This window comes from Schistocerca cancellata, chromosome 2, assembly GCF_023864275.1.
Source record: "Schistocerca cancellata isolate TAMUIC-IGC-003103 chromosome 2, iqSchCanc2.1, whole genome shotgun sequence".
In the NCBI taxonomy this organism is placed as follows: Eukaryota; Metazoa; Arthropoda; class Insecta; order Orthoptera; family Acrididae; genus Schistocerca; species Schistocerca cancellata.
The window spans coordinates 288345429-288372563 of NC_064627.1; the positions used below are offsets into that span (position 1 = coordinate 288345429).

Genomic DNA, 27135 nt, shown 5'->3' on the forward strand with positions numbered 1-27135 from the left:
AAATCACACTGTTGTGATTGATAATTCACAAGTTGCGAGGATTAAATGGTTTACTCAAAGCAGGAAGAGAATATATTAAAAATGTCATGCCACAAAGCTTTAAGCATTTAGAAGTATAATCAACATCCTTCACCAAAATTAATAGAATTACAAGAAATTCTAAAAGACAAGAATTCATATAGTATTGATGGAATTTAAAATCGAATTTTGAAAAGTTCTTTCAACTTCATAAGTAATGTCCCTAGTGACATACGTAATGAATCACTGGCCCAAGGAATTTTTCCCAGATGTACCAAAATATGCAATAGTTAAATTCTTCGTGAGAAAAGTGACAACAAAGACTTTAATAATTATCGTCCAATTTCGTTACTGACGTCTCTTTCCTAAATATTCGAAAAAGTGACACACTCAATAGTAGCCTCATATTTAAGTAAAAACAGCTCACTTAGTACAATACAGTTTGGATTCCAAAAGGATTTCTTGACTGCGATTGCTATTTATAAATTCACTCGTAAAGAATTAAAAGCCTTATATGGTAAAATACCGCCAATTGATATTTTTTGTGAAGAACTTAAGTTTTATAGAATTAATCGTTTAACACACAACTGTTGAATAATTCCGACAGAGTTGGAAGGGAAGAAAGATTTAGTGGCTGGGGAGAAATTACAAAGGGAGGCCCCACACGGTTCAATTTCTTTCTTACGTGTGACTGACCTTCCACTTTAAGTTCAACAAGTAGAATGGGTATTTTTCCAGACGATACTAGTGTTATAATAAATCCTATTGGAGAGAAATCAACACAAGAGATTGTGAATTATTTTTTCCAAGGAATTATAAAGTGAGTCTCACAAAATGGACTCTTCCTACAACGAATAGTCATACCAACAACTGATATAACAGTTGAGCAGGAATCAGTAAATATGGTAGAATGCTTCAAATGTCTGGTGTAAATAATGATTAAAACTTGGACTCGAAGAAGTGTATTACTGAGCTATTGAAACAATTAAGTTATTCTTGTAGTGCTCACCTACAGCCGTCACCTCTTCAACGAGTTAGGCGCTTTAACTGTGTCGCCGCAATGCATGTGAGGGCTGATCATCAAAGACTTAAATTCAGTTTTTCCTGCAGCATTCGTGACATTTTCCTATCTGGACGATGTATATTTGAAAAGAGCGGGTTTTGTGTATAATACCCATAGGCTGCTAATCTCGTATCGGTAGATTGGTATATTGCTCTGTTTCGTACATACTCTTTGTATTTCGTATACCAAACAATCGATGTGACGAGAGAGGAACAGTGCTGCACAATAAAATTCTGTGTTCATTTAAACCATGGAACCACTGAAGCTTACGAAAAGCTGCAGCAAGCGTACGGTGAAGATGCACTACCTCGTGTAACATTGTTTAGGTGGCTCAAGGAATTCAAAGAAGGCCGATGTGTTTGTATTAAGGAAGGTGGGTCTGATGTTTTGGCTTCTGCTATGACTGAAATCAACATCAACACAGGTGCTGAGATAGTCCGTGAAGATCGGTGGATAACATTACGTGACCTTAGTGAAGTACTGAGAATTTCATATGGCACTGACTTTACGATTAACTTGTGTTCGTTGGGTGCCAAGTGTGTTGACTCCCGAACAAAAGGCCGCACGAATGGAGACAACCCGTGAGGAGCTGCCTCTCTTAATTGGTGGATGCGAAGTATTTGTGGAATAGATTATCACCAATAACGAGGCATGGCAGTATCATTATGATTCTGTAGGGAAACAAGCCAGCACAGTGTGGAAATTGCCAGGTTCTCCAACACCAAAGAAGGCGACAGTTGTTTCTTCAGCAGGGAAAGTGATGGTGATAATTTTTTTTGACTGTCATAGAATGATTTACCAGCATGCCGTTCCATCTGATACTGCTGTTACAGCGGCATACCGCTCGCCAGTATCGGCTAAACTCAGGAAGCATATTGCAAGGAAACGACCAGAACTTTCTCGGACTGGGTGGCGACTTCATCATGACAATGCGCGCTCTCACGCCACAAATCAAGTCATGCAGTTTCTAGCCCAACTGATCGCTAGCTGTGTACCTCATCCGCCTTATATAGCCTCAGTCTTGTACCCTGTGATTTTTTTTATTCTCATCGCTAAAGCAAAAGCTTCGGGGCATTCCATTTGAGAACTTTGAAACAGTGTTCAAGAAAAGTGTGGCGGTTCTGAAGGACCTTACAAAGAATGCCCTGCATCAAGTGTTCGAGTACTGGAAGTGTACATTCAACTAGGAGGGGCGTACTTTAAAAAAGATCATCTAAACGTGAAATGGATTAATAAACGCCTGCGAACAAAAATCTGCGTCAGTCTTTGTTGATTAGCCCTTGCATATTCGCTAGTGAAATTCGTCATAGAATCCATCACAACTTGAGAAAAAAAACGATGTCCATACCAAGATCACTAGAAGACCAATGTTTTACTCATTATTAAAAGCTAACGGCCTTGCCACAGTGGTAACACCGGTTCCTGCCAGATCATCGAAGTTAAGCACTGTTGGACTTGGTTAGCACCAGGACGGGTCACCATCCGAGTCTGCCGAGCACTGTTGACAAGCGAGTAGCCCTCGTAAGGCCAATAGAGCAGCTGCTTGATTGAGAACTAGCGGCTCCGGTCATGAAAACTTACACTGGTGGGAGGGTGGTGTGCTGACCACATGCCCCTCCATATCAGAATCCAGTGACTCCTATAGCATGAGGGTGACGCGGCGGTCGGTCGGTTCTGCTGGCCCTTCCAAGGCCTGTTCGGACGAAGTATTTAGTAGTAGTAGCCATTATTAAAGTTGTCAGTGGTTCAGAAAGGAGTTCAATATACACCAACAAAACTTTTTACCATGTGTCCAAGAACGTAAAACATTGACACATAGCAGAGAAAGTTTTAAATCTAATCTGAAATCATTTCTTCTGGTTAACTTCTTCTACTCCATAGACGAATTCCTATTTGAAAATTGGTAGGCTGTAAAAGAAAGAAAAAAGAAAAAGAACAGAAAACTTAACACTACAAAGCGGAGAAAATTGAAACTGACTTTGTAATACTACACAAAATACCGAAAGGACTTACTATGAACATTCTCGAAGAACTGAAAATTTATATTCATACAAGGAAATATCCACACGAAATTCTAAACGAACACACGGATTTTAAACATAAATACTGTCTAGAAAACTTTATTGACATAATACAACACGAAAAGACATAGCCATATGGTAAACAAAAGTTACATGGACCATAGATAAAATTTAAAGGAAAATAAGAACAACGATAGCTAACGTAATCTCTGTTAAGCCGTATATAGTTTGTAAACATTTAGCATCCTAGTAAAGAACTGTCAAAACTCAACTGTCAAAATATCTGACAAAAACGTATTTTTACGTTTAGATTACTACAAGAACTACTTACTGAGACTGACAGACAGACTTTACAATAGATGCAATATGGTCGTCACTTCCAGCTAGACGTAAGTGATAGCGCAAATGTAACGTAAAACAGCCACAATTCATATACAGATAATCTTACTAATGTTATTCCGCAGGTCACTTGGTAACGGCAATAAGCCGAAACAGGCCTATCGTGTATAATATTTAAAAAAGCCTCACCTTATTGCAGCTGGTTTGGAGCATTCATTTCCATAATGTCTTATATCGATAGAAGAATCGTTCAGGCGATCTATGGAGCATGCAACTAAGTAACCAGAGCAGCTATGTCTTCTTAATTTCGCAGCTTATATATCCGCAAATGACTTACAGATTGAAGCCTGTGTTCTTCCCCTCTGTATGCGAGCACACAGTGATATTTTGTTATTCGCTTCCGTTCATGGTGTTAAACTTTTGATCGCTAGCCGCGCGGGGTAGCCGCGCGGTCTGGGGCGCCTTGTCACGGTCCGTACGGCTCCCCCCGTCAGAGTTTCGAGTCCTCCCTCGGGCATGGGTGTGTGTGTGTGTGTTGTCCATAGCGTAAGTTAGTTTAAGTTAGGTTAAGCAGTGTGTAGGCTTAGGGACCGATGGCCTCAGCTGTTTGGTCCCGTAAGACCTAACCACAGATTTCCAATTTTTTGATGGCTAGCAGTAGTATAGTTAAGCACAAACCTGCAGAGTAGAAATTCATCGTGGCTCAATTGGAGCCTCATCGGAGGATGAAGTGGACGCTGGGAAGGTGATCTACTGGAGTAGTCTGGCTGTTTGGCAGGTGGGCGACAACACTTTCCCGAATCTCGTGCCGGTGCTGGCGGGCATGTCGGAGGCGGAGCTGCGCAACGCGTGCTGGCCGAACGACAAGGTCGCCTTCGACGACTGCCCCTGGCTCTGGAAGACCTTCCACGCGGCCGGCTACCGCAGCGCCTTCGGCGAGGACGCGCCCTGGATGGGCATCTTCAGCTACCTCAAGGTATATTTCATTCTGTTCAGTTTCTTGCCATACATTTTAAACCTGTTATCTGCAAGCTCTCTAAATAGGTTGTTCACGTTCAGTAACAACGATTATATACACTCTAAGACAAAAAAAGACGCATCACGAAGAAATTATCGAATGGAACGGAAATTGGTAGATGTGATGTACATGTACAGCAAAGAAATGATTACAATTTCAGAATGTAATGGTTCTTCATTTACGTGACCATTACGGCACTCCAACCCCAGTTCTCAATACCAGTAATATCGTACTACTTTTCTGCGAAGTAACAGACATGTTTTTGTGACAGTATTCACATTTGGTTTTATGAATGTATAGGTACTCCGATGTATCGATATATTACAGTGATATGGTTCTTGTGCGTATTCATTTCTGTGAGACTGTCATAATCTTTGACTTACTTGTAACCGTTTTGGCGCAAATGCGCACAGAGCAGTCTTTGTTTCACTTTGCAGAAGTTAAGTTGTTATTTCGCTTTGTAAAAGAACAGTCAAGTCTTGTGTTCGGTTAAAGTGGAAATTAAATACACTCCTGGAAATTGAAATAAGAACACCGTGAATTCATTGTCCGTGGAAGGGGAAACTTTATTGACACATTCCTGGGGTCAGATACATCACATGATCACACTGATAGAACCACAGGCACATAGACACATACAACAGAGAATGCACAATGTCGGCACTAGTACAGTGTATATCCACCTTTCGCAGCAATGCAGGCTGCTATTCTCCCATGGAGACGATCGTAGAGATGCTGGATGTAGTCCTGTGGAACGGCTTGCCATGCCATTTCCACCTGGCGCCTCAGTTGGACCAGCGTTCGTGCTGGACGTGCAGACCGCGTGAGACGACGCTTCATCCAGTCCCAAACATGCTCAATGGGGGACAGATCCGGAGATCTTGCTGGCCAGGGTAGTTGACTTACACCTTCTAGAGCACGTTGGGTGGCACGGGATACATGCGGACGTGCATTGTCCTGTTGGAACAACATGTTCCCTTGCCGGTCTAGGAATGGTAGACCGATGGGTTCGATGACGGTTTGGATGTACCGTGCACTACTCAGGGTCCCCTCTACGATCACCAGTGGTGTACGGCCAGTGTAGGAGATCGCTCCCCACACCATGATGCCGGGTGTTGGCCCTGTGTGCCTCGGTCGTATGCAGTCCTGATTGTGGTGCTCACCTGCACGGCGCCAAACACGCATACGACCATCATTGGCACCAAGGCAGAAGCGACTCTCATCGCTGAAGACGACACGTCTCCATTCGTCCCTCCATTCACGCCTGTCGCGACACCACTGTTGGCGGGCTGCACGATGTTGGGGCGTGAGCGGAAGACGGCCTAACGGTGTGCGGGACCGTAGCCCAGCTTCGTGGAGACGGTTGCGAATGGTCCTCGCCGATATCCCAGGAGCAACAGTGTCCCTAATTTTCTGGGAAGTGGCGGTGCGGTCCCCTACGGCACTGCGTAGGATCCTACGGTCTTGGCGTGCATCCGTGCGTCGCTGCGGTCCGGTCCCAGGTCGACGGGCACGTGCACCTTCCGCCGACCACTGGCGACAACATCGATGTACTGTGGAGACCTCACGCCCCACGTGTTGAGCAATTCGGCGGTACGTCCACCCGGCCTCCCGCATGCCCACTATACGCCCTCGCTCAAAGTCCGTCAACTGCACATACGGTTCACGTCCACGCTGTCGCGGCATGCTACCAGTGTTAAAGACTGCGATGGAGCTCCATATGTCACGGCAAACTGGCTGACACTGACGGCGGCGGTGCACAAATGCTGCGCAGCTAGCGCCATTCGACGGCCAACACAGCGGTTCCCGGTGTGTCCGCTGTGCCGTGCGTGTGATCATTGCTTGTACAGCCCTCTCGCAGTATCCGGAGCAAGTATGGTGGGTCTGACACACCGGTGTCAATGTGTTCTTTTTTCCATTTCCAGGAGTGTATATGAAGATTGATACAAAACTGTTTTCTCGATGATGTGACAGTTAAGAAGAAGTATATGTGAATTTACAAGAAGTTTAATAAAAATGAGGATCGTGAACACGAAGTCAAAAATAATTTCTACCATACCATTGTTCTGATCTGGGATTGTTTGATCATTAATAAATTTCTGAAAAACGCATTTGTTAGGTCTTCAAATATTGCTAAAATACAGATCTGGACCTTCTAGCAGTCAAAGTGGAATCACCCTAGAATCAACAAGATGAGCCATAACAACTTCGACGAAATCTGCATGGCAATCCATTCAAGATAAGTGCCAAAATTTTTTACAGTGACTTCATTATTTCCATTCTGATGATACCATCCACAGTCAATTCTGACGATACCATCCACAGTCAATAACTTCGTTGTTGCCCTATAAAGCTAACATCTGCTGCGTGAGCAACATTATTAATCTGATTTCAAACCTACTTTGCAAGTGGTATTGTTAGAAGAGGGATTGGATCATTGCTTCAAGAGAAGTCAACAATGCGTTGGTCCACCTCTGACCCTTATGCAAATAGTTATTCGGCTTGCCGTTGATTGATAGAATTGTTGGGTGTCCTCTTGAGCGATGGGGGACTGATGACCTTCGCTTTTTAGTCCCCCTTAAACATCCCAACAACCACCACCACCATCTTGAGCGATATCGTGCCAAATTCTGTCCAATTGGTGCATTAGATCGTCAAAGTCCAGAGATGGTTAGAGGGTCTTGCCCATATCTTTGAGTGCCTACCAAGGACTTGTGGAATCCATGGAAGGCAGAATCGCTGCTGTATTACGTTTCCTGGGTGTACCAACATGCTATTTAGTAAATGGTCATTATGTTTTGGCGCATCAGTGTTCATTACAGTAGGAATCAAAGCAAAAATGGCATGAAACGAGATTTCTCGAAGTAACAGCGGAAAGGGGGGGGGGGGTTTATATATCTTTTGGAAACTAATTTTCTGAGGTCTGATAGGATAGGTTCGCTGTGGGAGTGTTCGCTCGGTAATAAATATTTGTGTTTTGTGAACAAGGGTGTTGTGTGTGGTAAGTGGGGGAAGGTGTGCTCGGCAGGTGGGCTTCGTGCTGCAGCCAACAGACTACTACCTGCGGCCGTACATGAAGCTGTCCGAGGACGACGTGGGCCACAAGAAGCCGATGAACGCCAAGCTGTGCACGGGGTCTCGGCTGACGGCCGAGGTGCTGCTGGAGTACGTGGGCCGGCTGGGCCGCGCCCTGCTGACGTGCCGGCGCCGCCTCTGGGCGCTCTTCTGGGGGGCCTCGCTGTCTCACGACATCCTCAGCTACCCCGCCGCCGGGGACCGCCTCTACGTGCGCCTGCTCAGGGACCTCGAACGCTGCGGGGCACTCAACCGCACTGTGAGTCTATGTTACCGATGTCCTACGACCTTCGATGTCGGAAGTCTACACATCGATGTTTCAGTATCAGTACTTACTTCTCTGAATTATAGGAACATCGACATTCCGGACAATATATCGACCTCCAATTTTGGCAAGTAAACCTGGGTACTAGTCACCACTAGCAATAATTTATTCGTAATTTAAATGAATCTTTCCAGAGCATGTATCAATCGACACCAGTGCAGTACATTTGCGCTATGTAAGATGTCATCATGTCTGGGGGAGGAGGAAATGGAGAAATATTTTCGAACATGTTGTAACGGCGGGATTGAAGTGACGGAAAACGTAGCGGAACCCGCGGAGCGGCCCGCGAGCAACAACACAACGGGAGAGGACGGACACGACCAACGAAGGACCTTACGACAACAACAAGAACGAACAATAGAGTCAAGAAAACCTAACTAGACAACCACGTCCACTCGTAAACAAAACACGAAAGTAAATACGCTGTCTAAGGCGAGTCGATATGTCCTGAGACGTACGCAAGGTTAGACTGGCAGGCTGAGAGACTGATCTTTTTTTTTCTTTATTGAGTTTCGAATCCTCCCCGAAGGGGGCGGGCTGGCAGCAGCTTAGTATGCTGCTCTTCAGCGTACAGAATTTGTTTTAAAAAGATGAAGATAATAAACAATAAAAACAGGCGATAATATCGGAGACTTAAATGGTAATATCGCGGAAAAAAAGTGGAACTTAAAACATAGAAACAAAGCGATGATGGTGCTAATAAAATACATATGAAGCACACGGGTAAAATAATAGACAGACAATTAAAAAAAAACACGGCGACAGTCTGGTTTCTGTTCGCAAGAGACATAAAATTCACACCCAGCGACAGCATGATTTCTGTTCACAACACTTTGGAAAGACGAACAACACTGAACATTCACTTGAACACTGGACTAAATAGTTAGCAAATATGACATACCACAGCCGAGGGCAGGTGGGGGGAACCTGGACAGATGATGGGAAAATAAAGAAGGGGGGAAGGAGAGGAGAAACGAAAGGGGGGAGGGGAGAAAGGAGCCTATGGAGGACGAGGACCCATAAGAAGGGGGGGGGGGCTGCTGGGCAGACGTGACAGGTAGTGTGGAGAGGCAGAGGAGGGGAACACAAAAGGACTCGGCGAGGGGGGGGAGGGAGGTAGGGAGAGGGTAGGCAGGGAGAAAACAGGATGGAAGGGTGGGGGAAGAGGGAGCCCAGGGAAAGGACAGAGGAAAGGAGGGGGGGTGAGGATCAGAGTTGATAGGAGGGATAAATGGAGGGAGAGAGGGCATCATCCGGGAGGGGGACAGGCTGAGCGAGAGGCAGGCGCTCAAGTACGCTATCGGGGACGCCACTATTGGCCATTGCAACCACGTGTTCCACTGTGGCGCCCTCACTCTAAATGTGGGCCAGGAGGCGCGCGCCACCACAGCTTACGGTTCGATGGTGCAGAGACCTCTAGGAGTCATCGACGTCCATGACGTCTGGCAGGGATTCAAATTCCGCAGCGCACGGTATCAGACAACAAAGTAAGGCAGGAACGTTGCAGTGGTTAAATGTGGACTTGTAAATGCCTTTCATTGTTCACACATTTCAAGATATCGTTGTCACGTAGCGTGTACGTGCTTTGTTTGGTAGTTTTGCTGCTGTTTGTGTTCACTTAGTTGTCGAATATTTGTTTTCGCCTGTTCCTTTGAAGGATAATTATTTCGAATAATAAACTTTCAACACACTTTAATTTCACGTGCCCCATGTTTACATTAAATATCATTAGAAAATGTTACCGCAGTGCTGGAAAGTCGACGAGTGATGCCACGGAGTTGTACGTATTTTACCAGCCCGTTTCACTGCTGACGTCATTTTGGAAAATAATTGAGAAGGTGGTATATTCCATGCACCATAAGATATTTTTGAAAAAGTAGTTGTACACCAAAGCCACATATCTGTTGAATTCGTACAGTAAACTAAAGGCTACAAGTCATGTACTGGGGGAGTTGCCATTTCGAGCTAGTCATTTACATCTATGAGTGACGTCCAGCTTTTGTGTCCTTGCACGATGGCAACGACACAGGAAGTAAAAAGTGATACCCAGTGATCTCTGCAGTGGTTAACTGCAGAAGGTTAACAGTAACATGACATACGGTACTGGATACTGGCGTGGACCGGTCGTAGTGCTGTGGCACAGGCACGCCGATGCCGGCGCAACTGACAGCGTTGGTAATCCAATAAGGCGGGGTCTGGATGAGTCGGTTGCCGCTAGAAGGCGGCGCTCGACCGGATTGGGAAAACAGTCTGTCTGTTGGTGGCCTCGTCACAGCCTATAAAGGCAGGCGAACGGATATGCGCGTCATCACGAGACTGTGATCGCAGCGCCACTATGGATGCTGCTCGCGCAGATACGTGTAGTCACGTGATCGCGGGTGAAGAAAGTAGTTCCGCGATCACGGTGCCGCCATCGATGGTTGCGCGCGCAACTTGCGGAGTAGCTACTCCTCTGGCGAAGAAGCGCCTGCAGTCCAGGCGTCGAGCAACCCGCAGATCCCGAATGTAATGTTGGTGGTTGTAGTGGCCCGTTTAGGGGCCGCCTACGTTGTTGTTTATGTTACTGGGGCTGTGACGCAGACACGCACCCAACAGATTCTGCATATGCTTTAACATCAAATTCAGCAGTAATTTTTTAAACAATTCTCCTTAATCGACCCTATGCATTGCGTCTCACTTTTTGTCCGTCGAGACTTTCTTCCTCCTTGATGTCGTTTTGCATTCACAACAAACGTGGGCAATACTGTACAGAACAGCCTAGCATCAGGTTGTTAACTTAAAAATAAAAGTGACGTGTATCAATAATGGCCGGAAGATGAGGTTGCGCTGCATTGAGAGAAATCATTCGTTCTGCGAAAGAGATTGCTTATAAAACACTCGTATGACACATCTTAGAATTTTTGCCAAGGATGTGTCATATGACTAACAGACTTGTTTGAATAATGAGAGAGAATCACTGGAAAGCTGAAAAGACTCAACAGACAGAAGCTTGAAGATGACAGCTATCCCACAAAATCCTTGCTTACAAAAGCTTAGGAACCAGTATAATAGGAAGAATCTAAGAAAGCACTACAGCCGTCTGGATATTACTCCCGCAGGGACTGCGATGAGACTATACTAATTACTGTTCGCAGAGACATTTAAGGAGTACTCTTCCCCTACTCCATACAAAATAAAACGGGTATATTCCCTAATAGGCGGAGCAGTGGGAAGTACTCTGTATTATGCATTTCACAGTAGTCCGCAGAATATGGATGTGGAATGTTGATGCAGATGTAGATGTGGATCATGCCTGGCTTAGCCAAAGGACGATCCGTGGGTGCACGCTGCAGTCAGACAGCCAGACGGCGCTCAAACTAGACAGTCGTCTTGAAAGACGCCAGGCAGTTTGCTAGCAATACTACTTGTATTAAATTATATTTACGTTAAGCGTTAGAAATACTATGGCGTCTTCGCATCTGTCCAAAAAAAGAAAAAGTGGAACAGCCACATCAATCAAAGCGCAATGGGAACTGTTCTACTTTTCGTATCGTCTGAAGGGTATAAAATTTCCTTGATATGCCATGAAACTGTTATGAGTTGGAAAAACACCACAATTTATTTGTCAGACCATTCTCGCCTTTGACTGCTGATGTCCCTGATTACTTATAACTTAAGCTGATAGACTTATAGCGTACCACCCGGCACCCCAGGAATATATATGTTCTTTATACAATGTTACACAAAGATCAATATTTTTGACTGCACAGAGAAGGTACTGAAGTTATTACAATGTTTGGTTCATTATGCACATTGATTCAGCTACCCTTGCCAATCTATTTTACGCGGCCGCAACGACGTCAGATATCATGCAGAACATTTTCGTATTCTCTTGCTCACTATGCAGAATACCACAGCCAAACATGATTTGATGCCTTTCTCTTCTGACGAACAAGACTGAATGCTGGTTCTATTAAGGAAAAACAGGGTTAATTAGTGACAAATTTTTTATGTTCGACATCAATTATTTGAATTCATTAAGTATCTTCATGCTAGGGGAGATCCGTTTGGTAACAGATATGGTGGACGAGTTAGATGTTATCAAACAAAAATTAATTCTATAGAAAAATCAGTTTCAAGCTCTTGACATACAATATTTCTAGGAATTCAAGGCAGGCATTTGTGGATCAGACATAACTGACTATGTTCCAGTAATTCAGACATTTTGGTATGACTACTCAAAGAGATTCAAAGACTTGCAACGACTGAAGACTGTTTTCGATCTTTTTGTCTGAAGTTATTACAATGTATGGAACATTATATTCTGACTCAGCTGCCCTTACCACTGTGTTTTACGCGGCCGCAACGTCTTCAGATATCACGCAGAATGTTTTCATATTCTTCTGCTCACTACGCACGAACTGTTTGTCCTACAGAAAGAATGTAGGAAATTTAATGCAGTTACTGGGGTACGTTTCCTTTGAAGACACGGTTTTCGAATTATCCAAGAAATACGCCGTTGAAAGTCACTTTTAGACGGTATTATTGAATAATTCGACAAGTATGTCATTTAGCGGAAACGTGTCCTAGTACAAGATTTAACTACACTCCTGGAAATGGAAAAAAGAACACATTGACACCGGTGTGTCAGACCCACCATACTTGCTCCGGACACTGCGAGAGGGCTGTACAAGCAATGATCACACGCACGGCAAGCGGACACACCAGGAACCGCGGTGTTGGCCGTCGAATGGCGCTAGCTGCGCAGCATTTGTGCACCGCTGCCGTCAGTGTCAGCCATTTTGCCGTGGCATACGGAGCTCCATCGCAGTCTTTAACACTGGTAGCATGCCGCGACAGCGTGGACGTGAACCGTATGTGCAGTTGCCGGACTTTGAGCGAGGGCGTATAGTGGGCATGCGGGAGGCCGGGTGGACGTACCGCCGAATTGCTCAACACGTGGGGCGTGAGGTCTCCACAGTACATCGATGTTGTCGCCAGTGGTCGGCGGAAGGTGCACGTGCCCGTCGACCTGGGACCGGACCGCAGCGACGCACGGATGCACGCCAAGACCGTAGGATCCTACGCAGTGCCGTAGGGGACCGCACCGCCACTTCCCAGAAAATTAGGGACACTGTTGCTCCTGGGGTATCGGCGAGGACCATTCGCAACCGTCTCCATGAAGCTGGGCTACGGTCCCGCACACCGTTAGGCCGTCTTCCGCTCACGCCCCAACATCGTGCAGCCCGCCTCCAGTGGTGTCGCGACAGGCGTGAATGGAGGGACGAATGGAGACGTGTCGTCTTCAGCGATGAGAGTCGCTTCTGCCTTGGTGCCAATGATGGTCGTATGCGTGTTTGGCGCCGTGCAGGTGAGCGCCACAATCAGGACTGCATACGACCGAGGCACACAGGGCCAACACCCGGCATCATGGTGTGGGGAGCGATCTCCTACACTGGCCGTACACCACTGGTGATCGTCGAGGGGACACTGAATAGTGCACGGTACATCCAAACCGTCATCGAACCCATCGTTCTACCATTCCTAGACCGGCAAGGGAACTTGCTGTTCCAACAGGACAATGCACGTCCGCATGTATCCCGTGCCACCCAACGTGCTCTAGAAGGTGTAAGTCAACTACCCTGGCCAGCAAGATCTCCGGATCTGTCCCCCATTGAGCATGTTTGGGACTGGATGAAGCGTCGTCTCACGCGGTCTGCACGTCCAGCACGAACGCTGGTCCAACTGAGGCGCCAGGTGGAAATGGCATGGCAAGCCGTTCCACAGGACTACATCCAGCATCTCTACGATCGTCTCCATGGGAGAATAGCAGCCTGCATTGCTGCGAAAGGTGGATATACACTGTACTAGTGCCGACATTGTGCATGCTCTGTTGCCTGTGTCTATGTGCCTGTGGTTCTGTCAGTGTGATCATGTGATGTATCTGACCCCAGGAATGTGTCAATAAAGTTTCCCCTTCCTGGGACAATGAATTCACGGTGTTCTTATTTCAATTTCCAGGAGTGTATATTAAATTTCCTAAGAAAGGTAGTGTTCATTTTTTCTGTAGGGCTAATACTTATAGTTTGCGCACAGCGAGCAAGAGAATATGAAAATCTTGCTCGTGGATTTGAAGACGAAGTGGACTGCATGAACCCCAGTGGTAGAGGCAACTAAATCATCATGTATGCGTGCCTATGGCTTCTTTTTGCGCTTTGAAACTGATAAAGTCTTGCCAGTGTTGGGGTATAACAGATTTTAATCTGTCTAACTCCACGCGCCTGACTGTATGATGATTTGTAAGTTCAGATACCTAATATATTCAAAAATCTAAATGAGTAGGAATTTATAAACACGCCTATATGCACAGGTTTTTGTAATTCTGTTCACTATACTATCAGTATCTTACGTTTTTGTTCATGGCTGTTGTTCAGCAACTGCAGTGCGTATTCTTTTTATCAAAATAAAAATCAGTTGTCAGGTGCAACAGACGACTGATTTTTATTTTGAAAAACAGCTATCTAATTTATTTATTTAATTTATTGCTTTGAGAGAAAAATAAAAAATTAAATATAAACATGTGTGATAAAACCCTTCTTATAAAAGTATGCTGCAGTTATTGCCTCTCAGAGTAGCCGCACTGCGTTGCAAATGCACCTTCCTAAGCTTCCAGCATGTGTAGCCTTCGTTGTGAAACCGTCTCATCCACGCACGTGCTCGGAATAGCGTGGCAACGGGCGAAGGTGAATCGCTGAGCAGAATCTGCTGCGTTCGCGCTCCGCTTCGCCGGTTCTGTACAAATACACTGGGAAAATCCGTTTAACTGAACGAAGCAAGGAGACGCTAGCTCGGACGTGAATTAATCTCGTGAGCAAGCATTTAGACAGTCTCGTACCTCCTACGTTTTGCAGTTCCTTTGATGATGTCTGCCGCAGTCTGTGGCGTTTCATGCTGTAAATTCATGAATTGGGGCTTCTGTTAGAATTGTAACTACCATGAATGGACGAAAAATGGAGATGCCGTCAAGGTGTGTTTACTCTATTTCATATCTGTTAATATTACAGTGATACACTTCTGTTATTAATTTACATAACTAATTCGTAGATGGAAAAAAGTTTAAATTTTCCGTGCCTTTTCGTATTTTTTCGGTTGACCCTATCCCCGTTATTTGCTTACCAAAACTCCAATTTTATTGCACTTTAACAATCCCTCATGATCAATAACAGAGATTTCTCTTGACCTTTTCTACACAAAAAATTTATTATTGTTGTTAGTAAATATAATTGGGATATCTTAGATAGGCCCTACATATGTCCATGTGCAAGATACAGTGAAATAAAAAAATTAAAAAAAAGATGGACCAGAAAGTAATTATCCGAATAGGACGGAAATCGGTACATGTGATGTACATCTACAGACTATGGAAATGAGCGTATGGCATCGTTGGCCAGCAGTCCCCCATTCGGGGAAGTTCGGCCGCCAAGTGCAAGTCTTATTTCATTCGATGCCACATTGGGCGACTTGCGCGCCGGTGATGAGGATGAAATGATGATAAGGACAACACAACACCCAGTCCCCGACCGGAGAAAATCTCCAACCCGGCCGGGAATCGAACCCGGGCCCGCTGCATGGAAGGCGAGCACGTTACCACCTAGCTAAGGGGACGAACATCTACAGACAAACAAATGAGTACAACTTCGAGAGAAAGAGCTTCACAAATTGAACAAGTCACTCATGAGTTGGTACGCCTCTGGCCCTTACGCAAACCGTTATTCGGCTTGGCAGTGATTGACAGAGTTATTGGATGTCCTCCTGTACGACATCGCGTCAAATTCTGTCCACTTGGGGCGTTAGATCATCAACGTCTCGAGCTGATTGGAGGGCCCTGCTCATAGTGCTCCAAACGTTCTCAGTTGGGGAGAGATCCGGCGACCGTACTGGCTCAGATATGGTTAAGCAAGCACGAAGAAAAGCTGTAGAAACTCTCGCCGTGTGCGGGCGACCATTATCTTGCTGAAGTTTAAGCCCTGAATGTTTGTCATGAAGAGCAACAAAACAGGGCGTGGGATTTCGTCGACGTACCGTTCTGCTGTAAGGGTATTCTTTGAGCCCAACTACACGTCATCTCTCAAATGCTGACATCTGCGTAAATTGTTCACGCACCTGTCTGCGAGGCATAGGTACTGCGCGTATGAATACAGGAAATGAAATTAGCTAAGGCTGACCGACCATTGACCTTCTTCTTCTTTGCGGATGCACACGTATTGCCCGAACTCTTACAGGACTCGGTAAGATTGTCTGCCGCTAGTAACGAGTGTAATGGGCAGGGGCACTACGAATGTAGTGTGTGTACATTAAGTTGGGAATGTTGGTCTCACGGGGAGCGTGCAAGGAATAAGTCCATGCAGTCTCACTATCCTCTGTGCCCTCAGTGGCTCAGATGGATAGAGTGTCTGCAATGAAAGCAGGAGATCCCGGGTTCGAGTCCCGGTCGGGGCACATTTTTTCAACCGTCCCCGTTAATGTATATCAACTCTGTCGGCAGCGTAGGGTGTTGATTTAACTATATTTTCTCACGTAGTGAACCGCTCCTCGCTCTACGGACCAGCAATAACCACCACTTGCGCTCCTTGTATAACCTGAAAAAATTGAAAATTTGTGGTAAGTTCCTATGGGACCAAACCGCTGTGGTCATCGGTCCCTAGGCTTTCACACTGCTTAATCTACTGTAACTTAAACTAACTTACGCTAAGGACAACACATACACACACACACACACACACACACACACACACACACACACACACACACACACCCATGCCCGAGGAAGAACTTGAAACTCCGAGCACACACACACACACACACACACACACACACACACACACACACACACACACACACATGCCCGAGGAAGAAATTAAAACTCCGAGCCTGCCTGTGTGGACGAGCGGTTCTAGGCGCTTCAGTCTGGAACCGCGCAAGCGCTACGGTCGCAGGTTCGAATACTGCCTCAGGCATGGATGTGTGTGATGTCCTTAGGTTAGTTAGATTTAAGTAGCTCTAAATTCTAGGGGACTGATGACCTCAGAAGTTAAGTCACATAGCGCTCAGAGCCATTTGAACCATTTTGAAACTCCGACGGTGGAAGCCGCGCAAACCGTGGTAGGGTGCCCTAGACCACACGGCTACCCCGCGCGGCTGTTGTCACCTGAAGAGGGTGGCTAGATGGGCAGCTGTAATATTAGTTCAAGACGATTGTATAACCCATTTGCAGACCGACAAGAAATTATTAGTTAATATGCCGGGGGAGCTTAAGTAGTCACATAAAAAAGGCTTGGATTTAAAATAAGAGGTGGTGAAAAACTTTCGAAGGCCGTACAGTCCAGAATCAGTATGCAGATCAGGCAAAATAGTCGTGAAAGTTGAGGCAATCATCCCACGACGCAGCAGGTTCGAGATACCCGTTTGGTGAAATACCGTGTCAGGCTGCGTGAAGCAGTCCGTAACTGCCTGCTGCACTTCGTAGTCCGACAGAAATCGTCGACATGTGAAAGCTTTTTCTCAAGTGACCGATGACGTGATAATCGCATGGGGGGAGATCAGGACTATAAGGCGAGTGCTCGATTCTCTTCCACTACCCCTCGAGTTGGCGTAACTTCTGCGTTACGGTCCTTACGATATGGCGACTTACGGTACTATAAAGCAGCATTGCTTCTTCCCGCATCATTCAACGAGGGGGTTTTCGACAGACCTGCTGCCTCAAGCAAATTCTTTATTCTCCGATCGATGTCTACTGGTGTTTGTCCTTCGGCAGCCAAGTAAAGAATAGCAGGGCCTTGGTTGCCATAGTTTACGTTACCGCATTTACCGGACGCACGTCGGAAAGACAAAAATTCCTACATGTCGGTGATTATATACCTGTACCGGTGACGCGTTACGTTGCATATACGCTGCACCAACGCCCTCAAACGGAAAATTTTTAATCGTCCCTTAAACTTTGAAGCGGACTCCCTGATAGTCGTGGAAGACTATTTCCTATGGGCTTTTCGGTGGACACAGATATAAATTCTCTCAAACTCTGCACTCCTCTCGCGTCAAACTCGCAATGGTGCCCGGTCACACTTGCGGGATTTCATTTGGTAAAACTGCACAGACTCATAAAGGAATGGTTAACGGTGTTTTGGTACTTTGAAAATAGTTCGAGTTCACAGAAAGACGGTTTTGTCCATACGTAATTACATCGAAATCAGAATCCTTGAAACGTCAAACGCGATTTTCTCCACATCGAAATGTTCCTGTCATTTATGATCAGACACAGCAGTGGAAAAAGGTCATTGTCAAAATTGAATTTGTTGAAAAAGAGACTTCAAATCTCTGTGCTATTATTGAAAGTCATATTTTGTGAGTACTAACTTACCTACATAGATATCATACACAGCTTCAGAAGTGAAGGCGCCAACCAATTAGTCAATACCCTACTTAAAACTAACTTTTTAAGGTTGTTTAATTATTTGAGAAAGTGTTGAATTTTAATATAATGTTGACGAAATTTATTTTGTTGATTCATATCGTTTGCTATATTGCATTTGCCTAACATACACGTTTGATTGTAGATGTAATCCCGTCCTTAAAATTAAAATACTAGTTTTTGCATGGACAGAAATATCAACTTTTTTATTTCCTTAAAAAATATATGTGTCCACAGGGATGTTAATAAATCTTATTTAACATCTTAATGAATTCAATTATTTTCATTTTTCATCGCATCAGTTCAAGAAACCATAAACTGAATAGTAAAATATTATATTTTATTTGATAGTAATCCTTAAATGATGCATTTTTCAAATTTGTGTTTTTAAACTCAGCGTCTTGTTAAACCCTGTCCTTCATATTTTTGTCCACCAAAACATGTTTCGACACATATGTGCCATTTTCTATGGGTCTTGATTTATTGCTGTAAAATTTTATACAGAGTTCATGTGTGTTTTACTATTTTCAAATTGCCTATTGAACAAATCTCGAGATCCTCAGAGAATGCAACAGTCTTTGCGGAAAACTTGCAGTAAAGGAGAACTACCACATGCAAAAGCAGTAACAGAAGGAACGAAGTTCTGAACTATTACACAACACTATGCAAAAAAACATTATTTGTAACTCTTAATGAACTACACCAAGAAATTTCCTGAAAGAAAACGTGATAGCCTGTATTAAACATCCCCTGTTATACAAAACACCTGCTGATCAACCCCTTCCCGCCCCCTTTTGTCTCTCTCTCTCTCTCCATCTCTCTCTCTCTCTCCCCCACTCTCTCTCTCTCTCACACACATACACACAAGTTTGCGTGCGTGCTCACACACATCAAATGAGTTCCACATCAAATAAGTTCTGTCCCAGCAGACTCATCCAAAAACACACAAAAAACTTTCAAAATTATCGCCACATACGGTAGAAGCAGAATGCTGAATAAATGAACGGTAACAATAATATAATGTCTTTCCGTGCATATGTGGAGGTCCGTTTTGTCCCGCATTTCGTTTCGTGTATGAAAAAGTTTTATATAAGGTGGGAGAGAAGGGTAAAAGATATGGAAGACACAGCAAAAAAAAAAATACCGCACCGCGAAGATGCATAACAGAACGAGATAAGTAAGTGCAGGACGTACATCAGTCTGACTCTCGAAGAAGTATTTTCAAAATTAATAACTCTTCAAGCAAAGCCTTCTGACTACTTTGCAGACGACATGCTGTCAAACCGTAAAAAGCCATAAATACAAGCTGACCTGCATAATTGTCCCTTCACAATTCGTATAGTTTCAGGTGAGCAATCAAAACGGAAAAAGACGCACATGTTACTGTATTTAGGACTACAATAGTAAAAAACCATCCACTTTGTACAATACTTTTGTACAGTAATAAATGTAGATGCACGGAAAATGGCATTTAGAAGTTGCAATATGTTTGGGGAAATAGAAAAGAGAAATACATTGTGTTTTCTGGAGTTTTAGAAAGCCCTACTATAATTCGCAAACACGAAGAAAACGCCAACAGAAGCTTTCAACCAAAGCAAGGTAGTTATCGCAATACCATGTCTAGTATAGGTTTTTGATTCGAGAATTGCGAAAAAGAAACTATTTTTAGAGGTTAGTCAGCTTAGGGATCTACAGACCCTAAATTTAGCCCAAACAGCAAAAGTCATCTGTTACGTGCCATTTAGACCAGTGGGTTCAATGAGTAATGCAACAAATGTTTTCCTGAAAACAGGTTACTTTTATTCAGGATTCCAGTATACCATATTATTCCCGACTCTTTTGGCTACGAAACCCTATTTTTCAACATAATCTTCGTTCAGTGCGACTTCTTCAAGCCACCTTTCTGGGAGGGCCTGTATGCTCGCATAGTACTATTCTACTGGTCGACGTCGGAGCCAAAATTTTGCCGTATAAGCAAACTCCCCATGATCCACGTACTGCCTCTCGCGGAGTGCATCCTTCATTAGGCCGAACTGATGGAAGTATTAAGGTGCGAGATCCGAGCTGTAGTTTGGATGAGGAAGAACAGTCCAATGAAGTTTTGTGGACTCCTTTCGACTGCACAGATTTGTGTGACGTCTTGGTTTGTCATGGAGAAGGAGAAGTTCGTTTGGACGTAAACACTGAAGTCGCTCTTCGGTTTCCAACACGGGAGGAGTCAGAGCTGTGTGCGGCCGGCCGGCACGCGCGAGATAGGACAGGTTGTAAGTGGGCTGATTCTGTGTTGGCAGCGCTGTGTAGCGCTTTGCATTGGATCTGACTGCGCTTTCTTTGTAAGAGTCTCTGTGGCTGGTTGGACTCGTTGTTGGAAGTTAATCGCCAGTAGTGTTGGGCACTTGGAGGTTAGTCGCCAGCAGTGACGGAAGTACTGTTGAGCAGTTGGAGGTGAACGGCCAGCAGTGGTGGATGTTAGATGTGAGAAGTTAGCATTGATGGAGGGTAGAGGTCTGAAGTGTTAACGTAGGCTAACAATCTGTACATGTTCGACTTGGAGATTGAATATTATTCGTGATTATATACCCTTGTACTAGATGTCAGCGACGATTTATGTTCGTGCCTGAGTTGGATGTCACATTATTAAGGTAAAAATACATAATTTGGTTTGCAACAAAATCTTTCCTTTGCTAACCACATGCCTATTAGTTGTTAGTGGCTTTAGTACTTAGAATTTTTTATTTAGCTGGCAGTATTGACGCTCGCTGTATTGCAGTATTTCGCGTAATGAAGACTATTGTGAGGTAAGTGCTTAATGAAATGCATAGATCATTGTTAGGATTTCTCTTCAGTCAGGGCCATTCTTTTGAATTAATTATTTGAAGTCAGGTTACCCTTTTTTCAGCAGTCAGATTGCGTTGTGATAGAATATTGTGGGTCAGTGTTGACTTGATTTAAAAAAAGTAAAGAGAAAGTAGGCTCAGTACATTCACTTTTACTCATCTGTTTCAGAATCAAATAACGTAGAAGTTACATCTTCTCAGTCATTCATCAATTTAAGTATTTTCGTTTATTGTATTTCAATTCCCCATTGGGGCGGGCTGGCAGCAGTATATGCGCTGCTCTTCAGCCGAAAGACAGAACAAACAATAGAAGACAGTCAAAAATATACAAAGGAGAGAATATGATGGACATAGATATAAAAAAGGGGGAACATAATGGAAGGCAATAGACAAAACAAGGGGCGACTGTAAAATGGAGATAAAATCCGTAAAAAAAGTAGAGCACACTAAAAACCACACACTGCGACAATTAAAAGAACACAAGGCACAGTATGACCAGAGCATAAAAGTATCGACGGCTGACGTAGCACATAACAAACACTGATAGCGAACCACAAGGCAGCACACAATTAAAATCACACCTCTTGACGGACAGGAGAAACAGCACTAAACAGAACACTGATGTGGCACACTGATGATGATCAAAACGGAGGATCTGCCAGGCGCAAGGAGATGAGGGAGACCGGAAGAAGGGTGGGAGGGAGAGAGGGGAGGAAAGGGGGGAGATGGGCGGGGGGCGCGCTGAAGAGGGCCAGGTAGGGAGGGATGTGGGAAGGAAAGAGGCAAGGATTGGGTCAGGGACTCGGGGGGGGGGGGAAGGAGGAAAATTCGCTCTGGGAGGAGGACGGGAGAGAAAAAAGGGGGCCCTGGAGAGGGGGGGGGGGAACAAGGCCAGGTTATAGTTGGAAGGAAGGGTAGATGTCATGGTGAAGTTCATCATCCGGGAGGGGGAGGCGCTGGAAATTGCCCTGATGAAGGAGATGGAGGGTGTGGAGGTGGAGAGAGGGAGCAATACAGCGATAGAAGCACAGCAGCAGGTGGGGTGTGGAGAGGAAGGAAGAAACCAGAGCATGGGGGGGGATCAAGCCTGCAGACAATGTAAGGGATGTGAAGATGTTGGAGGAACAGGAAGAGGTGGGGGAAGGGGATCAGTTCATACAGGAACCGTGTGGGGGAAGGAAGGCGGATATGGAAGGCAAGGCGGAGCGTATGGCGTTCAAGGATTTGGAGGGCCTTGTAAAAGCAGGTGGGTGCGGAGATCCAGGCAACACTGGCATAACAGAGTGTAGGATGGATGAGGGATTTGTAGGTGTGGAGGATGGTAGAAGGATGCAATCCCCATGTCCGGCCAGACAGGAGTTTCAGAAGGCGGAGGCGGGTATGGGCTTTCTGCTGGATGCTCTGGAGATGAGGGGTCCAGGTGAGGTGTCGGTCGAGGGTGAGGCTAAGGTATCTCAGGGTGGGGGTGAGCTGGATGGGACGACCATGAGGGGTGAGGTAGAAATCATGGAGACGAAAGGAGCAGATGGTGCAGCCTATGATGATTGCTTGGGTTTTGGAGGGGTTGAGACGGAGGAACCACTGGTTACACCAAGTGGTGAACTGGTTAAGGTGGATTTGGAGGGTTCGTTGGGACTGTTGAAGTGTAGGATAGAGAGCCAGGAAGGCGGTGTCATCAGCATACTGGAGAAGGTGGACTGGTGGGGGAGGCTTGGGCATATCAGCCGTATACAAGAGATAAAGGAGAGGGGAGAGGACAGAGTCCTGGGGGATGCCAGCAGTGGGATAAAAGATACGGGAGTTGGTGTTGTGGAGGGTGACATAGGAAGGACGGTGCGAGAGGAAGGAGGCGACCAGATGGACAAATCTGATAGGCAGGGCGTAGGTTTGGAGTTTAAAGAGGAGACCGGGATGCCATACATGGTCATAGGCATTTTGGAGGTCAAGGGAAACAAAAATGGTAGAGCAATGGGAGTTGAGCTGGAGGGACAGAAGGTGAATGACGTTATGGAGTTGGTCTTCAGTGGAGAAGGAGGGTCGTGAGCCACACTGGGTAAAGGGGAGGAGGTGGTGTTGAGTAAAGTGCTGATGGATACGGTGGGAGAGGGTGGATTCGAAGACCTTACTGAAGACAGAGGTGAGGCAAATAGGACAATAGGAAGAGGCGGCAGAAGGGGGCTTGTTGGGTTTGAGGAATAAGAGGATGTGGGAGGTCTTCCATAGGTCAGGGTAGAAGCCAGTAGAGAGGATGACGTTATAGAGATGGGCGAAGACAGTCAGGAAGGAAAGGGGCTTTCTCGAAGGTGGCGGTAGGTGACACAGTCGTGACCAGGGGCTGTGTTGCGTTTGGACTGGAGGATAAGTTTAATGTCTTGTGCTGTGATGGGAGTGTTTATGTTGGAGGGGGGGCAACTGCCCCAAGTACTGCATACTAGGAGCAAGTGGAGCGACCGAGGTATTGGCACGTTCCATGACGGTGGGGAAAAGAGAATAATCAAAGTGGGGATAATCTGGGATGGAGAAGACCTGGGAATGGTGGGAAGCGAAGTGGTTGGCCTTACTGAGGTTGTCAGGAATGGGGCGATCGTTATGGAGAAGGGGGTAGTGGGGAGTGGAAAGGGAACCAGTGAGGCGATGCAAGGCAGACCAGTAATTGGAGGAGTTGATAGGGAGGGTGGCGTTGAGTCACGAGCAGGTCTGGCGTCAGTCTCGGCGTTTCGTTGCTGTAATAAGGTTCCGTACATGTCGCTGTATTTGCCGGTGGCGTTGGAGTGTATCTCTGTCACGAGTGCGCAGGAAGGAGCGATAGAGGTGGCGGGATTCACGGAGGAGGAGGATAGCCCGTGGAGGGAGAGTGGGACAGTGGGGGTGGATGGTTTTAGTAGGAACATGGGCCTCCACAGCGTCAGTAATTACCTTCTGAAGGAAGGACGAGACGTGGATGATGTCGTCAGGATGGCGATAGGTAAGAGGGTGGCTTTCCACCTGGGTGGAGATCGAGTCCTGGTAGGCATCCCAGTTGGCACGGTGGTAGTCATGGACGGTCTTAGGAGGGGGTGCAGGGTGCGGAGCTGGAGGGGGGCTGTGAGCAGACGTTATGGTGAGAAGGACGGGGAGGTGATCGCTACCTGTGGGGTCAAGGACGGCGACGGCGACGGCGATACGCCCAAGGAGGTTGGTGGAGGCAGTGGCAACATCTGAGGTGGTGGCACTTTCGGGTCGGGTGTGCTGGGGAAGGGGAACAAGGTCACCCTGGATCGTGGAGAGGAACTGATGCCACCGCCGAAGGGCGGCAGGAGTGCGGCTATGAATGTTGAGGTCGGCGGCAATCACATAGGTGGAGGAGGTGCGAGATGAAGTCATAAGGAAGAGGAGCAGTGGAGCGGACATAGATGGTGGCACAGGTAATGGTGAGGGAGGGGAAGAAGACGCTGAGGATAAGGTGTTCAGTCAATTTAAGTACGGACACACACATTTAAATAAAGAAGTTTCAAGGTCTGCATGACGTTGTAGCTATGATGACAGACGCCTCGCCCGGCGACTCACAGCGCTTTTGTTCACTGACAACTCTCCGTAGACATTCTGAATATTTGCAGTGCTCTAGTTTTCCACCAAAGCAAACTCAATGACAATTCTGTGTTCTGAACGCACCTCCATTACAGACGTCATTTTGAAGGTTATGTGGCGCCGCCACCTATGGGAACTTCTTGTAACTATAGGGGCTGAAGCGGGAATATTCCCGGACGTTCCGCAAGAAATCCCACTTTTTTTCAACCGAAACTGACAGGGAAAGAAATGTATTGCATTACTTATTGAACAATCTTCGTAGATATTAACTACGGCCCTTGGGCTGCGGGAGGTGGTGGGAAGGACGAAGATTTTCTTTGATGTAGCTTTGATATCACTGCACAATTTTGCCGGCACTGCTTTGCATTTACGAGTGTTGGACGTGCGCGCAGATAGTGGTGGTGATGAGCGACCACGGCATTCGGTGGGGCGCGATCCGTGAGACGTACCAGGGCCGCCTGGAGGAGCGCCTGCCGATGCTGTCGGTGCTGCTGCCGGCGGGCTTCCAGCAGCGCTACCCGGCGGCGGCGGCCAACCTGCGGCGCAACGCGCGCCGCCTCAGCACGCCCTTCGACCTGCACCGCACGCTGCTCGACGTGGCGCACGCGCCGCGCGGGCTCGACGCAGACTCCCTGCGCTTGCGGAGCCGCGCCGCCGCCGAAGCGGCCGCCTCCGCCGACTCCTCGCAGGCGGCGCGGGGACTCAGCCTCTTCACGGAGCTACCCGCCGCCAGGACCTGCGCCTCCGCCGGCGTCGAGCCACACTGGTGAGCTTCGTCTCACTGGCTGCTAACCATCCAATCCGTGTTTACTTCCGCTCTACTCACATATTTAACCCTCCTAGTGCCACTTGGGATACACCGGTTCCCGTGAGATTACCGAAGTTAAGCGCTGTCGGACGTGGTCGGCACTTGGATGGATGACCATCCAGGCCGCCATGCGCTGTTACCATTTTTCGGGTTGCACTCAGCCTCGTGATGCCAATTGAGGAGCTACTCGACCGAATAACAGCGGCTTCGGTCAAGAATACCATCATAGCAGCCGGGAGAGCAATGTGCTCACCCCACGCCCCTCCTATCCGCATCCTCATCTGAGGACGACACGGCGGTCGGATGGTCCCGATGGGCCACTTGCCGCCTGTAGACGGAGTGTTTTTTTTCCAGTGCCACTGGGGTCAGTATAACCCCATAACCACACTGGAATTATACGAGGGTAATCCCAAAAGTTAGGTCTCCTATTTTTTTATAAGTACAGAACTCTATTTGTGTGGCAGTTGGTCACACTGTTACGAAGAGTGCTTCACGCGCTGTGTGTAAACATGCGCACGCCGCGCTGAGAAGATCAGTCTTGGCTTGGCAGCTGTTGAGAATGGAGCTCCCGTAGGATGTTACCGCCAAGTCCGAACTGCGGGCAGTTGTTTGGTTTTTGAACGCACCAAGGGCACTGCGCCGATTGAAATCCATCGCTAATTGACGGAAGTGTATGGTGAGTCGGGCATGAAAGTCAAAAATGTTCGTAAGTGGTGTAGAGAGTTTGCAGCTTATCGGACCGAAATTTATGACGAACAAAGGAGCGGGAGACCGTCAATTTCTGAGCAGACAGTGTTGAAGGTTGAGCAAAGCATGCGTGAAGATCGACGGATCAAATGGTTCAAATGGCTTTGAGCACTATGGGACTTAACTTCTGATGTCATCACTCCCCTAGAACTCAGAACTACTTAAACCTAACTAACCTAAGGACATCACACACATCCATGCCCGAGGCAGGATTCGAACCTGCGACAGTAGCGGTCGCGTGGTTCCAGACTGTACCACCTAGAACCGCTTGGCCACATCGGCCGGCTCGGCGGATCACCCTGGTTGATCTCTGCACGTTGGTTCCTTAGGTTTCCCGAAGCACTATTCATAGAATTTTAACGGAAACATTGAACTACCGGAAGGTGTGCGCAAGATGGGTGCCACGCATGCTGACTGAGGACCACCTTGCAGCCGAACAGGGTCAACTTTTTGGACTCGATTGTCACTGGTGACGAAACCTGGGCACACCACTTTACACCTGAGACCAAGCAACAATCACGCCAGTGGCGGCATTCTTCTTCGCCAAAGCCGCGGAAATTCAAACAAACACAGTCTGCCGGTAAAATCATGACAACTGTTTTTTGGGATCGGAAAGGGGTATTTTTGGTCCACTTTATGCCCACTGGGACCAGAATTAACGCTCACAGTTACTGTGAGACTCTGAAAAATCTCAAACGGTCTATTCAGAACCGGAGAAGAGGAATATCGAGCAAGGATGTACACATTCTCCATGACAACGCTCGCCCACACATCGCTCGGCAAACCGTTGCTCTCCTGCAACAGTTTCAGTGGAACACAATCACCCACCCACCCTATAGTCCTGACTTGGCGCCCAGTGACTATCACCTG

At 46.5% G+C, this 27135-nt stretch overlaps 1 protein-coding gene across 2 annotated transcripts in view; it reads left to right on the top strand.

Annotated features, from left to right (window-relative positions):
- Nucleotides 1-27135, top strand: part of LOC126161641 (uncharacterized) — a 375151-nt gene that overhangs the window by 325654 nt on the left and 22362 nt on the right. For both annotated transcript variants that reach the window (XM_049917608.1, XM_049917610.1), the window contains exons 6-8: nucleotides 4220-4417; nucleotides 7488-7793; nucleotides 25103-25476. In XM_049917608.1, coding sequence (XP_049773565.1) covers nucleotides 4220-4417; nucleotides 7488-7793; nucleotides 25103-25476 — 878 coding nt within the window. The remainder of the gene's footprint in view (nucleotides 1-4219; nucleotides 4418-7487; nucleotides 7794-25102; nucleotides 25477-27135) is intronic.